At 43.3% G+C, this 13,701-nt stretch overlaps 1 protein-coding gene and 1 non-coding gene across 2 annotated transcripts in view; both read right to left on the bottom strand.

Moving 5' to 3' along the window:
- Positions 1–13,701, bottom strand: part of LOC106972520 (amine oxidase [flavin-containing] A) — a 71,548-nt gene that overhangs the window by 49,419 nt on the left and 8,428 nt on the right. The window contains exon 2 of the mRNA XM_015069510.3: positions 660–754. Coding sequence (XP_014924996.3) covers positions 660–754 — 95 coding nt within the window. The remainder of the gene's footprint in view (positions 1–659; positions 755–13,701) is intronic.
- On the bottom strand, positions 4,379–4,485 carry LOC113597596 (U6 spliceosomal RNA). The gene has a single exon (XR_003418381.2). It is a non-coding gene; the product is annotated as a U6 spliceosomal RNA (small nuclear RNA).

Here is a 13,701-nt window from a genome sequence, read left to right as displayed (position 1 = left end):
TGTGTTACGGGTATACAGTCATTTCAAGTCCAGTCAAACCGTAACCCCATCTGAGACACTACCTAGTCTACTGAGGTCTCTGGTATGGAAGTTATGACAGTGTACTGAAGTTATTTGTTCACGTTTGTTTTCATCACTAGACTATAAGCTACTGAAGGTCAGAGGCGTTCACTCTTCAGTGAGTGTTTATTTGGTTTTGTTTTGTTTTATTTTTATTTTTTCAATTAACATCCAAGTTAGTTAGCATACAGTGCCACAATGACTCCAGGAATAGATTCCTTCATGCCCCTTCCCCGTCCCGCAGCCCCTCCAGCAACCCTCTGTTCGTTCTCCATATTTATGAGTCTCTTCTGTTTTGTCCCCCTCCCTGTTTTTATGTTATTTTTGCTCCCCTTCCCTATGTTATCTGTTTTGTCTCTTAAAGTCCTCCCATGAGTGAGGCCATATGATATTTGTCTTTCTCTGACTAACTTCGCTTAGCCTAATACCTTCCGGTTCCAGCCACGTAGCTACAAATGGTCAGTGTTTGTTGACCACAACGGATGCTTACTTGTTGGAGTAGCTGAAGGCTCTAGAGGACACATGGCTTCTGTGCCTTCCATCGCTCCCACTTCTAGTTTGAGTGAGAAATTATACATTAAGCATTAAAAATCACTTACCCTCACAGTGTATGTTCTTCCTCCAACTCTGTCCCGCGCTTCTAAGACCAAAACATTCACTTCATGTTCAGCTAAGAGTTTGGCGGCAGACAGCCCTACGAGGAAAATTTAAAAAAAAAAAATCAAGGAACATGTTAAGACCTGAACATGAAACATCCAAGATTCAGCCAGATCTACACATAAAATGAGTGCAGGAAGGACACCCTTCATAATCCACAGATTCTGCTATCTTTCTAATAAACTCCGACCACAATGTGATTAACTGAGCTACCAGTTTTATCATCTATCCTCTGTTACATTAACATAATATTATCCATCATGAGGCTGGTTGACAAAATGTAATAATTTTTATTTAAATTCAAGTTAGTTAACACACAGTGTAGTCTGGGTTTCGGGAGTAGAACCCAGCGATTCATCTCTCATATAGGACACCCAGTTCTCATCCCCAAAAGCACCCTCCTTAATGCCCATCACCCATTTAACCCATCCTCTCACCCACTTCCCCTCCAGCAACCCTCAGTTCGTTCTCTGTGTTTAAGAGTCTCTGATGGTTTGCCTCCCTCTATGTTTCTATCTTATTTTTCATTCTCTTCCCCTGTGTTCATCTGTTGTCGTTCTTAAATTCCACAGTGATAATGCAATCTTACTTAAGAGAATGTGTCGAACCCTCAGTCAACCCTTATCGCACCCTTCATCCAGAAATCCTGATGGTATAAAGAGAAGGGTAAGTTTTCCTGGAAACTCCCTCTGGCTACACCAGCCCTCAGTATATCTGTGCTTTTCTCAAGTTAAAAAACCCTTATAATCACCTCCCATGATTTATCTCTGGATTACATGTTTGCTAGTTGTTTTTCCCGCTAGATTCCAAGTTCCCAAAGGGAGGAACCATGCGTCGCACTTCCTTCATTGGCTCAAAGCACAGGTTTTTATGTGTAAATAAAAACTGTCATAAAAGATCGATTTAAAACCCAGTACAGTAATACCAGAAAAGTAGGGAAAATATGGTGGACTGACATTATAACAAGGATGTGTGCTATTAACATGACTTGTCACTGATGTTAATCCTGATTACCTGGCTGAGGTGGCATTTGCCAGTTTTCTCCACTGTAAAACTACTCCTTCTTCTCCCGTCCAATCCTGTATTCTTTGGAAGGAAGTCTATGCACACCCCACACTTTTTAAGACGTAGGGAATTATGTTCCACTTCTTTGAGGGTGATGTGTCTATATAAATTATTAAGAATTCTCCCACACGGTAGATTTCTCTCCCTCCCCCGTTTATTTACATATTCAATCATGACCTTATTACATCAGTGTAGACCCACAGATAGTTGTATTACACTTTGGGTTATAATCCGATAGTATGTTATTTATTTTGTTGCTCAAACCCTTCCAGCTTTGGTCTCTGAGAGTTCTTTCAGTTGGCTCTTGTGTCACTCTGACATGGCCCCATCACTTTGTGTGTGTGTGTGTGCTTGTGTGTGTGTTTGCTTGGGTGCTTCCTTACTTTCTGGTATTACAAGATGTTCTAGGTTCAGCTTGTGTCTCTCTGTGCAGCCCCTGAATCAGCCATTTCTCCGATGAGCCTTGACAGCATTAGAAACCAAGATTTGGGCTCTAGGTGTGCTCGTTGCTGCTCACAGATCTCACAGATCTGTCAGCTCACAGAGTAAGGAAATCTATGTCGGCACACACTTATTTTCAAATCTACGTTGTTTTTGCACTTCCAATGCTAGCTTATGCCTAGTTATCTTTAAACTCCCGTTACGAAAAGTACGAAGCAGACTAGAGATAAACACACTTCAAAGAGAAAAAGAGGGTTTGTTAGCATATTAGGGTGAAAGAGACATAAGAAGGGCACCTGGGATAAGTTGGGTAAAATGGTATAAACGTGATTTTAAAACTCAGTAATCTGATAGCTCATTTCTGACAGTATACATCCGGAAGACAGCAATCGTTTCCCTGGAGCTGGCATTAGTATTGTCATTTTGAGGCTATTATGGATGTAGTGTGGGATAAAGTGAATGCAGAATCAGGCCGATGTCACTGAGAACCAGGGTTTTTGGCCTGGGGATAAGGAAATTCAGATAGAAGAACAATGACATTAAGTAAAAATCCTGTAGTCCTGAATATGAATTGGAATTGCTGGTATGATCTCCGGCTAGATTCTATCTTCAAAAAATACAGGGGCGCCTGGGTGGTTCAGTCAGTTATGCATCTGACTTCGGCTCAGGTCATGATCTCATGGTTCGTGGGTTCAAGCCTCACATCAGGCTTTGTGTGGACAGTCCAGAGCCTGGAGCCTGGAGCCTGCTTCGGATTCTGTGTCTCCCTCTCTCTGGCCCTCCCTCCCTCCCTCTCTCTCAAAAATAAATAACATTAAAAAACTACATATTTCTTAGTCCTGCCCAGTGAAAAAGCTTGGAAAAAATTAGCTACCTAGAAGCAGTGAACACTCCCAACACCCAGATTCCGGTTCCTAAACAATGAATTTCCAATGAAATGAATCACGGCTTGTGACCTATTTCAGCTGTAGGGTAGGAAATGTGCAAAGATGGATCTGGAACCAGTCATACCAGAAAGTGAGGCGGCTACGTGAGACTGCCTGGATGGTGACAGAAAGGCTCAGGAACCTACCTATAGAAACTCCCACTGGCCAGAGATGGAAGAATTTGAGTATCAAATCAAAATAACAGCAAGAGGGAGAGGGGGTGGAGAAAAAAACCCAAAGAATCCCAACTGCGATGCTGAAATCCACTTATTCATAATGATATTAAACAAAGAAAAATTCTCATTGGTTCATCTTTGGAGAATGCTAAGGAACCACCTTACCAGTTTGAAAATGACTGAAAGAAAAGAATCTGACAGTCATCCTGCCTTTCCTATTTGCAGTGAACCTCAAAGCAACCAAGTAGCTAACAAAGGGAGGTTTTGTTGTATAAAAGTACGCTAGCCAATAAGTAAAGACAAGTAAAATTAGAATTTCAGCATTTTGCGGGGCGCCTGGGTGGCTCAGTCAGTTAAGCGGCCAACTTCGGCTCGGGTCATGATCTCACAGTTTGTGAGTTTGAGCCCCGCGTCAGGCTCTGTGCTGACAGCTCAGAGCCTGGAGCCTGCTTCGAATTCTGTGTCTCCCTCTCTCTCTGTCCTTGCCCCACTTACAGTCTGTCTGTCTCTCTCTCTCTCTGAAAAATAAAATAAAACCAGTAAAAAAAAATTTTTTTTTAAAAGAATATCAGCATTTTGCGCCCCCTAATTGATGGATCTAGTGTAATAATCATTAACATCTGCTAACATCACACAAAAGAAGAGAGAGAACCAGATGTTATCTGCCTCCCGATGGAAGAAGTAGTTAGGAAGGAAGGGGAGGAAGACGAGGGGCAAACACTAAATTCTAACGTGATCAAGCCTCCAGATCTAATACTCAGGGGCCAGAGGAACACGTTTAAATGACACTACCAAATGCAATCAACAAAATCCGGATTGCAGGAACTGATACAGGACTACCCTGTTTTATTTTTTATTCTTTTTAAGGTTTATTTATTTACTTATTTATTTATTTTTGTTCTTTTTTTTTTTAATATATGAAATTTATTGTCAAATTGGTTTCCATACAACACCCAGTGCTCATCCCAACAGGTGCCCTCCTCAATACCCATCACCCACCCTCCCCTCCCTCCCACCCCCCATCAGCCCTCAGTTTGCTCTCAGTTTTTAAGAAAAAATATGGAACACGTCACGAATTTATGTGTCATCCTAGCACAGGGGCCATGCTAATCTTCTCTGTATCATTCCAATTTTAGTATATGTGCTGCCGAAGCGAGCACAAGGTTTATTTATTTTTGAGAGACAGAACGCGTGCAGGAGGAGCACAGAGAGAGGGAGACAGAGAATCCAAAGCAGGCTCCACGCTATCAGCGCAAAGCCTGATGCGGGGCTTGAACCCACGAACCATTAGATCATGACCTGAGCCAAAGTCGGACGCTAAACCGACTAAGCCACCGAGGCACCCCAACCCTGGCTTATTTTTTTTAATTACTTGCCTGCACCTGCTCTCTCTCCCCTTTATCCTTTGCAGGCTTCCCCTACAATAAATCTCTTACAATGGCGAGTTCTGTCTTGATGTCTGCTCTCAGAAGACCCAGACTGACACGGTACTTTGTTCATATACAGAATCAAGAATGAATTTGGGTCTAGAAGACCGAGCATGCAGGGAGGCTAAAGCATAATATCCAGCCCTGCTATCTGCCAATGTCTGTTTGTACGTAGTTTTGACCTGTTCAAGTACAATGTACCCTTACGTTGTTGACATTCATCAAAGATTTAGGTATGCAACAAATCTTTGGAATCTGCTCACAAAGAAAGCGTCCATCCCGTGACATTTAAATAAATGCAAACCAAGGTCTGCAAACCTTGGTGCAATGTGTTTTCTGGGACAGAGCCAAAGGCAGATTCTGCTGCTGGTCATTTAAAAAAGGACGAAGGTGTTATTAAAAGCATGCTTGTGCACACATCTGTCAAACTACCACTCTGTATTTAAAAGCAGAGAAAGGCAGATACGAAAAGGTTAATTTGTTCCCAGTTCACCTTAACCAATGGAACTATAAACCAATTAGAAAAAGACAGCCAGGGGTTTATTAGAATTAATCGGTAGCTCCTCTTCTAAAGCAAGGGACACCGACCCTCTGCGTGCTGCCTACGGAGAGGCAGAGGTGGCTTTGACTTCCAGCAGCAGTGGGTCCCGTGGCGTCCCGTCGGTTTGGTGCTACGCATACAGATCAACTTCATGTGCCCTTCCTGTTACCCCTCCACAACCATCCCTCGGGGTAGACTTCATTATCCCCATATTCTATATGGGAAAGCCAAGTAACCGACAGGACCGCAACAAAGTCTCCTGAAAGGTGACTGGTTTTACTTCTCACAAGCTCAGTTGGAGCGTGAATAAAATCCAATCTAATGGGTAACTCTAAATAAGCTTGGTGAATCGCCTTCTCGGCTTTTGCCTAAGATCTAGTAAATAAGCTGGGTGAGTGGCTTAATAATACATAAGCACCCTTCGGGAAGCTAAAGGGAGAGGGGGGGAAGCAGAGCCAGCTGAGCCAGGACAATGACCACACCAGCGACGAAAGTCATTTTGCAACTGGCCATTTAAGGCTACAAACAAAATTTAAAAACTGACCATTCCAATAGTGGCTTCTGCACTACAGGAAAATGGCTGGTCCTATCTCAGCAAGGAAAGTGTCAACTCTTAGTTTAAGAAATAAGGAAAATGTTCAAAACATTTTATAAGGATTTCAGAGGGGGGCAATGGTTTTAAAAAGGTCTTGGGAGTTTGAGGAGGGAAGACGTAAGTCACTGAGAAAAGTATGTCTTCTACGGTGCTGAATAAATGGGGTTCTGGTGTTTTGGTTTGTGTGTTTATTGTGAACAACACCCTGATGAGGAACTTCCACGACCACTGGAAGGTGAAAAAATACAGAATACGGAAAGAAAAGCAAGGTGCCATTAAAAAAAAAAAAAAAAAAAAAGTTCTTTTTGAATAAGAACCAATAACTAAGTTTGAATAAATAACTCAGTCAGTCAAAAATAAAGCACAGGGGGGCGCCTGGGTGGCTCAGTCGGTTGAGCGTCTGACTTCGGCTCAGGTCATGATCTCGCGGTCTGTGGGTTCGAGCCCCGCGTCTGGCTCTGTGCTGACAGCTCAGAGCCTGGAGCCTGTTTCAGATTCTGTGCCTCCCTCTTTCTCTGACCCTCCCCTGTTCATGCTCTCTCTCTGTCTCAAAAATAAATAAATGTTAAAGAAAATTAAAAAAAATAATAATAAAAAAAAATAATAAAGCACAGGGAAATACTTGGGGTCCAGAAATGTAGCAACTGTGGCTGTTGATTTGAATGAAAAAAAATGAAGATGATGCCTGCTTCAAGATGTAAGTCTTAGATTCTACTCCTTAACTCTTGTTTTTTTAATTTGAGAGAGAGAGAGAGAGAGAGAGCACACCCGCGAGTTGGGGAGGGGAAAATCTCAAGCAGGCTCCCCACTCAGCACAGAGTCCAACGCGGAGCTTGATCCCATGACCCTGGGATCATGATGTGAGCGGAAATCAAGAGTTGGATGCTCAACCGATTGAGCCACCCAGGGACCTCCTTAGCTCTTTTTTTGTTCTTATTCTGTGTCTCACTGTGCATCCTACCCTCCATCACCACAGAACTCAATAATCACTTACAGAAAAAAAAAAAAATCATATCACAACTACACAGATTAGCTTAAGGGCTTTGAGTTTATCTTTCAAAAACATTTATTGAGCTTTTTTTTTTGGTAAATGGGATGACACTGTTAGAAACAAAGTGTTTTTAACTATTTTTTTATTTCTTTAGGTAACCTCTACACCCGTGGGTCTCAAACTCACAACCCTGAGATCAAGAGTCACGTGTTCTACTGACTGAGCCAGCTGGAAGCCCCAGAAAAGAAAAGGTTTTTACGTCTGAAGGCAAGCCACCAAATACAGTATAGCTACTAGAAAATAGCTGCCATCTATCACCAGACAACGCGGTTACAATACCATTGACGATATTCCCCATGCTGTGCCTTTCAGCTCCGTGACTTACTCATTCCTTAAAAAGATTTTATAATCAAGTATTTTTTATTTTCATATTTGTTATGAAAGAGAAAATCTCATATTAAATCTATTTCATCTTGTTCTCAAGAAATATAGATTCGCCAGAGCTAAGAGCACTTTCATTCATTTCCCTATCATTTCATTGCCACATGGCATCTTGAGTGATAGAAGAGACTTGCCCCTGATCCAGCCCTCCAGCAACACACAGCCCCCACTCCCCCTGCCCAAGATAAGGAAAGGGTCTGATACCATGGTATGCTGCTAAGTGGTTAACAACCATCTCTGGGCTGGGGAGAGGGAGGGGGCCACCTGATTTGAATCATTTGGGTTTCCACAGTGTATAGACACTCCCATCATGTCTGATTTCAAACTACTGATTTCAAACTACTAACATAGGATCACCGAATGTGGAATTGGAAAGAGGCCTCTCCGGCCAGTAAAAGCTGGCTCCCACACACACTGTTAGAGCTAGAAACTCATGGCCTCAGATCAGAGAGGGGAGGGATGAAGTCAGGGAGAGGAGAGTGTCTGTTAAGTGTATGAGATTCATTGGGTTGTAAGGGATGAAGGGCCACCTTGGAAAGGTGTCCTAGACTCTCAGTTTCCCTAGTGTCGGAAGTCTCTGGTTCTCCCATGGTTCTTCCATGGAGGAAACGGTTCTTCCCTCCATTTGAAGGAAGAGGTCCAAGGGGCATTGGCAAAATCCACCATCCCTCACGCCTGCACAGAGAGTTCTTTCTCTCTCCCATCTTGGCAAACCAAAATCCTTAGGTGCAAAAGAGCCCAGGACTCCCAAATGTCCTGTGGTTTTCCATGAGAGTACAGAGCCCCAAGAAGCTACATTCACAAAGAGTTTGGTAAGGACTTATCAAATAAATAAGGATCTGATCACTTTCTAAATGAAACAAAACAAAACCTGAACAACAGGAAAATCAGAGGATCAGGGCACAAGCAAATCTTTACCCACTTTGCACGTATTTTATTTTATTTTTAAATGTTTATTTTTTGAGAGAGACAGAGTCCAAGTGGGGGAGGGGCAGAGAGAGACACACAGAATCCGAAGCAGGCTTCAGGCTCTGAGGTGTCAGCACAGAGAGCCCCAGGCGGGGCTCGAACTCACAAAACACAAGATCGTGACCTGAGCTGAAGTCGGACACTTAACTGACTGAGCCACCCAGGCGCCCCATGCGCTTAAGTATTTTAAATAGGAATGAGGACTTTGAAACAATTCCTCTTCTGATTTTTCTTCAATCCTTTGGGTTTTACACAACCCCAAATAAAACAGGTTAAAGGATGTATTACAGAGGCTTAAAAAAAAAAAAAAAAAGAAAAGCAAGTCTGCTAAAAGAACCCCTCGTGTGAGAGTTCAGGCAATTGTTAATGTTGGTTATTAGATCGGGAGAGCCTGGGTGAGATGGTGTATGCAGCCAGCCCCTGCTACCATGGCAACCACAAACCAAGCTCCAGCTTCTTAAAGGCACTGCTGTGGAAACTGTGTTCCTACAGATTGTTCACTGCTTCCAATGTCCTGAGAAGCAGGACCTCCCCAGAGAAATGGTATAGGGATGATTTAACGCGCACAGCACCTGGAGCAAGAATTAAGAGTCTCTACAATGAAGCCTTCAAAGAGAAGGTCCATGCCTCCTGGGACATAAATCTGTTACCGTGGAACCCTAGCTTCACACTTAACCCCTGCCTCTTCTAAAATTTTTTTTTTTTTGAGAGAGAGACAGAGCATGAGCAGGGAAGGGGAAGAGAGAGGGGGGCACACAGAATCCAAAGTAGGCTCCAGGCTCTGAGCTGTCAGCACAGAGTCCGATGGGGGCTCAAACCTACGAACTGCAAGATCATGACCTGAGCTGAAGTCAGGGGCTTAACTGACTGAGCCACCCAGGCGCCTTACCCCTGCCTCTTCTACCCTCACCAAGGGCCCTTCCCTTTACCTTCCTTCTTCAAGTACATTCATATGACTATTCTAGGAAAGAAAGAAATTCATCCATTTGATTCATGCCACCCTTTCCAGTTCAATTTCTGATTTTCCTTCCACAAGAAATGATCTGGTGTCTCCACTCCGTCACTAGAAAAAACCTTGAAATGTAACGTATTCCTGATGAAAAATGTCCAGGGACCCCGTGTTCAATACAGGCAAGTGTTTTAAATCTCCTGCCACACTCTGTCCCTGTTAGCCTGTTTGATGTTTCTTCTTAGCGCCCAGCACCACCTGGCAGTAGACATACAGCGTTTAGGTCACCCGCACTGGAATGAAACCCCTGAGAAAGTAGCGTCATTTAGGCGTCTCGAGGTCAATACATCTAAAACAGGACACTTGGTATTTCCCCCACAACTCATTCCTCCCCTGGCCCTTTGCAACTTCGCAAATGCCACCACCATTTAGTCAGCTGCTCTGATCAAAACTCTCAAAGCCATTTCTGAGCCTTCTCTTTTTGTCATATACCTCATCCATTCAAGTGGCAAGTCCTGTTAGACGTAGCCTCAAAATATGCTCTGAATCTGCCTGCTACCGACTGCAACCACAGTCACCCTTGTCTAAGCCATGGTAGGCTTCTGCCTTCATCCAAGGCACCTGACCTCTCGCCCAGAGATCTGACTCCTAACGGGTGTGTTAGGACCTTCCTGAGAACAGAAATGTGTTCTACGTCTTTGCATTCCTAGAATAGACCCTGCCATGTTGCAGGTGCTCAAATGCTCGTTGCAAAGACCAGAACAACCACACACCAAGAAAACAAAACCATGCTCACTTGGATGAGGGCAACAGGGAAGTTTCTAAGGCTTAGATTATATTTATCTTGAGCAACCAAGAAAGACTGACAAAGATAGGGTGCCACATCATTTTAATGTTTATACCGAAATAAGTCAGCAGACTCCAAATACTAGGAGTACATTTTCTTTTTTACTTTTTTTTTTTTTAATTTTCTTTTTTTTGAACGTTTATTTATTTTTGGGACAGAGAGAGACAGAGCATGAACGGGGGAGGGGCAGAGAGAGAGGGAGACACAGAATCCGAAACAGGCTCCAGGCTCTGAGCCATCAGCCCAGAGCCTGACGCGGGGCTCGAACTCACAGACCGCGAGATCGTGACCTGGCTGAAGTCGGACGCTTAACCGACTGCGCCACCCAGGCGCCCCTCTTTTTTACTTTTTGTTTATATTTTTTTAATGTTCATTCATTTTTGAGAGAGTGCGCGCATGTGGGGGGCGAGGCAGAGAGAGAGGGGGACGGAGAGATCATGACCTGAGCTGAAGTCGGACATTCAACCAACTGAGCCACCCAGGCGCCCCATGAATACATTTTCTGATCTCTGAACCAATATTGCACTTTTTAGCAACAGAGAACAGAGAATATCAGCGTACACACAAACTTGTCCCTGATACATGTAACCATTTCTTTCTATTTATCCATCCCTCTATCCATCTGTATTTTGTGTTTCCTTTCCGAGAAATAATTCTCTGCTTTTGCAAATGCCAAATCTTCTAATCCCCTTGATAAGCTAAAGAGACAGTACTGTCTCAAATGATAAGTAGATGAAAGCTAACAATTAACTTCAATTTTCCCTGAATTCGACAGACTGGTTGTCTAGACAGTCCTAATTTATTTGATTATTGTCCAGCATTCATCTTCCCTTTAGATAAATGGATCTCATCCGAGTTAGGGAATGCAATTATCCCTTAATTCATTACCCGCCCCATTCTTTCACTGAAACTTAAAAAATCCACACCAAAGACCCTCCACACTGCTGTCCTTAGATTCTGCACCCCAGGATGCACTGTGGTTTCAAGCAATAGTTTCCAAGATGTTTTATAGAACACTACTCTTCAAGACGCTCCAGGGAAAAGTATCAATGTTCCTGGATGTTGGGACAGGCCATTTCTCCTTCTGGGAAATGTGTGACACACACTGGCATATTAAAGACCCTAATAAGTCCTGCAGTGAAGAGACCTGTTTGACTCCGCATTTGTCCACCTTCTGCCTTTAAGACAACAACAACAACAACAACAACAACAACAACAGCAACAACAAAACCCTATTGGGAAACACACTTTGGGAAAGCTGGTTTCATCTGTCAGAAGACTGTCCAAATATTTACAGTAATAAACTCCCCTGGGCAAGGACCCAGGTAAGCAATGACTACAACACAACAAGCTAAGCGTTTTGAAGCAAAACTTTAGTACAGCTATGGCTTATGCTCTGGTTCTCCTGGTTCTTCCTCTTAATTGCTAAAAGTGACATTTTTCTTGGGGCGCCTGGGTGGCTTGGTCGGTTAAGCGTCTGACTTCGGCTCAGGTCATGATCTCACGGCCCGTGAGTTCGAGCCCCGCATCGGGCTCTGTGCTGACTGCTCAGAGCCTGCAGCCTGTTTCAGATTCTGTGTCTCCCTCTGTCTCTGCCCCTCCCCTGTTCATGCTCTGTCTCTCTCTGTCTCAAAAATAAATAAACGTTGAAAAAAAAATGTTTTTTAAAAGTGACATTTTTCTTCAACTTTCACATTCAACATCACCTAGGAATGTGAATAGTGTGTGTCCCATACTAAATTTTTAAAGTTAACGTTCTATTATTCAGCAAGGTGATCTCTGGCCCAGAGAATTCTTACATAACCACATGTTTGGACTCTTGGACTGAAGGCTCCCAGGACAATAAAAAGTATAGTCAAACATCAGCTCACTGAAGCTTTAGAAGCAATGCTCCAAAGCAAGAAAACATAAATTTTGCTCACAGCACGTACTGAGCCACTCAATCGACAGATATGTATTGAATGAATGAATGAATGAACGAATGAATAAGTGAATGAACAAATACATGCAGGTGTGCCAAGAAAAAGGTCTTGAATTTAAGCCACCGTTCCCAGCAAACTCATTTAATCTGGAAATGGCCACCTTTAACAGTTATCTTTAGTATGTCAACTATACTTCAATTAAAAAAAAAATGGGGGAGCCTGGATGGCTCAGTTGGTTAAGCATCTGACGGCTCAGGTCATGATCTCACGGTTTGTGAATTCAAGCCCCGCGTCGGGGTCTATGCTGACAGCTCGGAGCCTGGAGCCTGCTTCAAATTTTGTGTCTCCCCTTCTCTCTGTCCCCCCATGCTCGTACTCTGTCTCTCAATAATAAACAAATGTTAAAAAAAATTTTTTTTTAATGTTTTGGCACTCCCGGCTGGCGGAGTCAGAGAAGCATGCAATCTTGATCTTGGGGTTGTGGGTTTGAGCCCCATGTTGGGTGTAGAGATTACTTAAAGATAAAAATCTTCTAAAAAATGTTTTAAACACAAAAGAGGGGCGCCTGGGTGGCTCAGTCGGTTAAGCGGCCGACTTCAGCTCAGGTCGCGATCATGCAGTTCGTGGGTTCGAGCCCCGCGTCGGGCTCTGTGCTGACAGCTCGGAGCCTGGAGCCTGCTTCTGATTCTGGGTCTCCCTCTCTCTCTGCCCCTCCCTTGTTCATGCTCTGTGTCTCAACAGTAAATAAATGTTAAAAGAATAATAATAAATGTAAATGTTCATGAAGCAGTAACATGCCACGTAATATATTCTAAAATGTTAATTACAGTGAAACAATAGTTTCAGAGCATCAAGCATTAAAGTAAAGCAATAGGAAAGTTCACTGCAGTTCTATGACTAGGCCTATAAGGCCAGCCCAGTGAAGTGGGGTATGGAAGCGGTACTGCCCTAGCAGTCGATATTTTAGGGGTCCAAGGTCAAGTTATGCCAATAAGAATTTTGTGGCACTTGGTAGTTCACTTCATCACTCTGAGCCTCGGTTTGGTCCCTGTGAGCCCTTACAGGCTGCAATTCTGTGACCCTTGAACATGGTTAATATGTAATAAACTCAACTCTCAAAGCTTATCATCTGATTTTTATGTTCCTATTGACACTCTTACCTAATCAATTGATTAACTATTGCTATAAAGTGGGGTTTTATTTACTTTGGCTTAGCAGCAACTCCAAAAGGGCTTTGAAACAAGGCTCAGAGAAGTTATGGAGAAGGTGTGAATGAACATGTGTAAGGGAGCCCCAGACCCTGATTTTAGTGTAGGATGTAGGGGCGCCTGGGTGGCTCAGTTGGTTGAGCAGCTGACATCGGCTCGGGTCATGATTTCACCGTTGTGCGTTCAAGCCCCGCGTTGGGCTGTCTGCTGGCAGCACAGGGCCTGCCTCGGATCCTCTGTCTCCCTCTCTCTCTGTCCCTCCCCTGTTTGTACTCTCACTCTCAAAAATAAATAAAACGTTTAAAAATAATTTTTACAAAAATTTACTGCAGGATGTCAATATGAGAGATCATGCAAACCATTTCCAGAATACAACATGGAATTAAAAACAGGTTGAGGATGAGTCCAAAACAGAAAGCTGCAGAGACAGTTAGGAAAACTACTAATTTCTAAAAGAGATGCTGGAAGAGACATCACATATAACAT

Source organism: Acinonyx jubatus, chromosome X, assembly GCF_027475565.1.
Source record: "Acinonyx jubatus isolate Ajub_Pintada_27869175 chromosome X, VMU_Ajub_asm_v1.0, whole genome shotgun sequence".
Taxonomy (NCBI): Eukaryota; Metazoa; Chordata; class Mammalia; order Carnivora; family Felidae; genus Acinonyx; species Acinonyx jubatus.
This window is presented reverse-complemented; position numbering and strand designations above follow the sequence as displayed.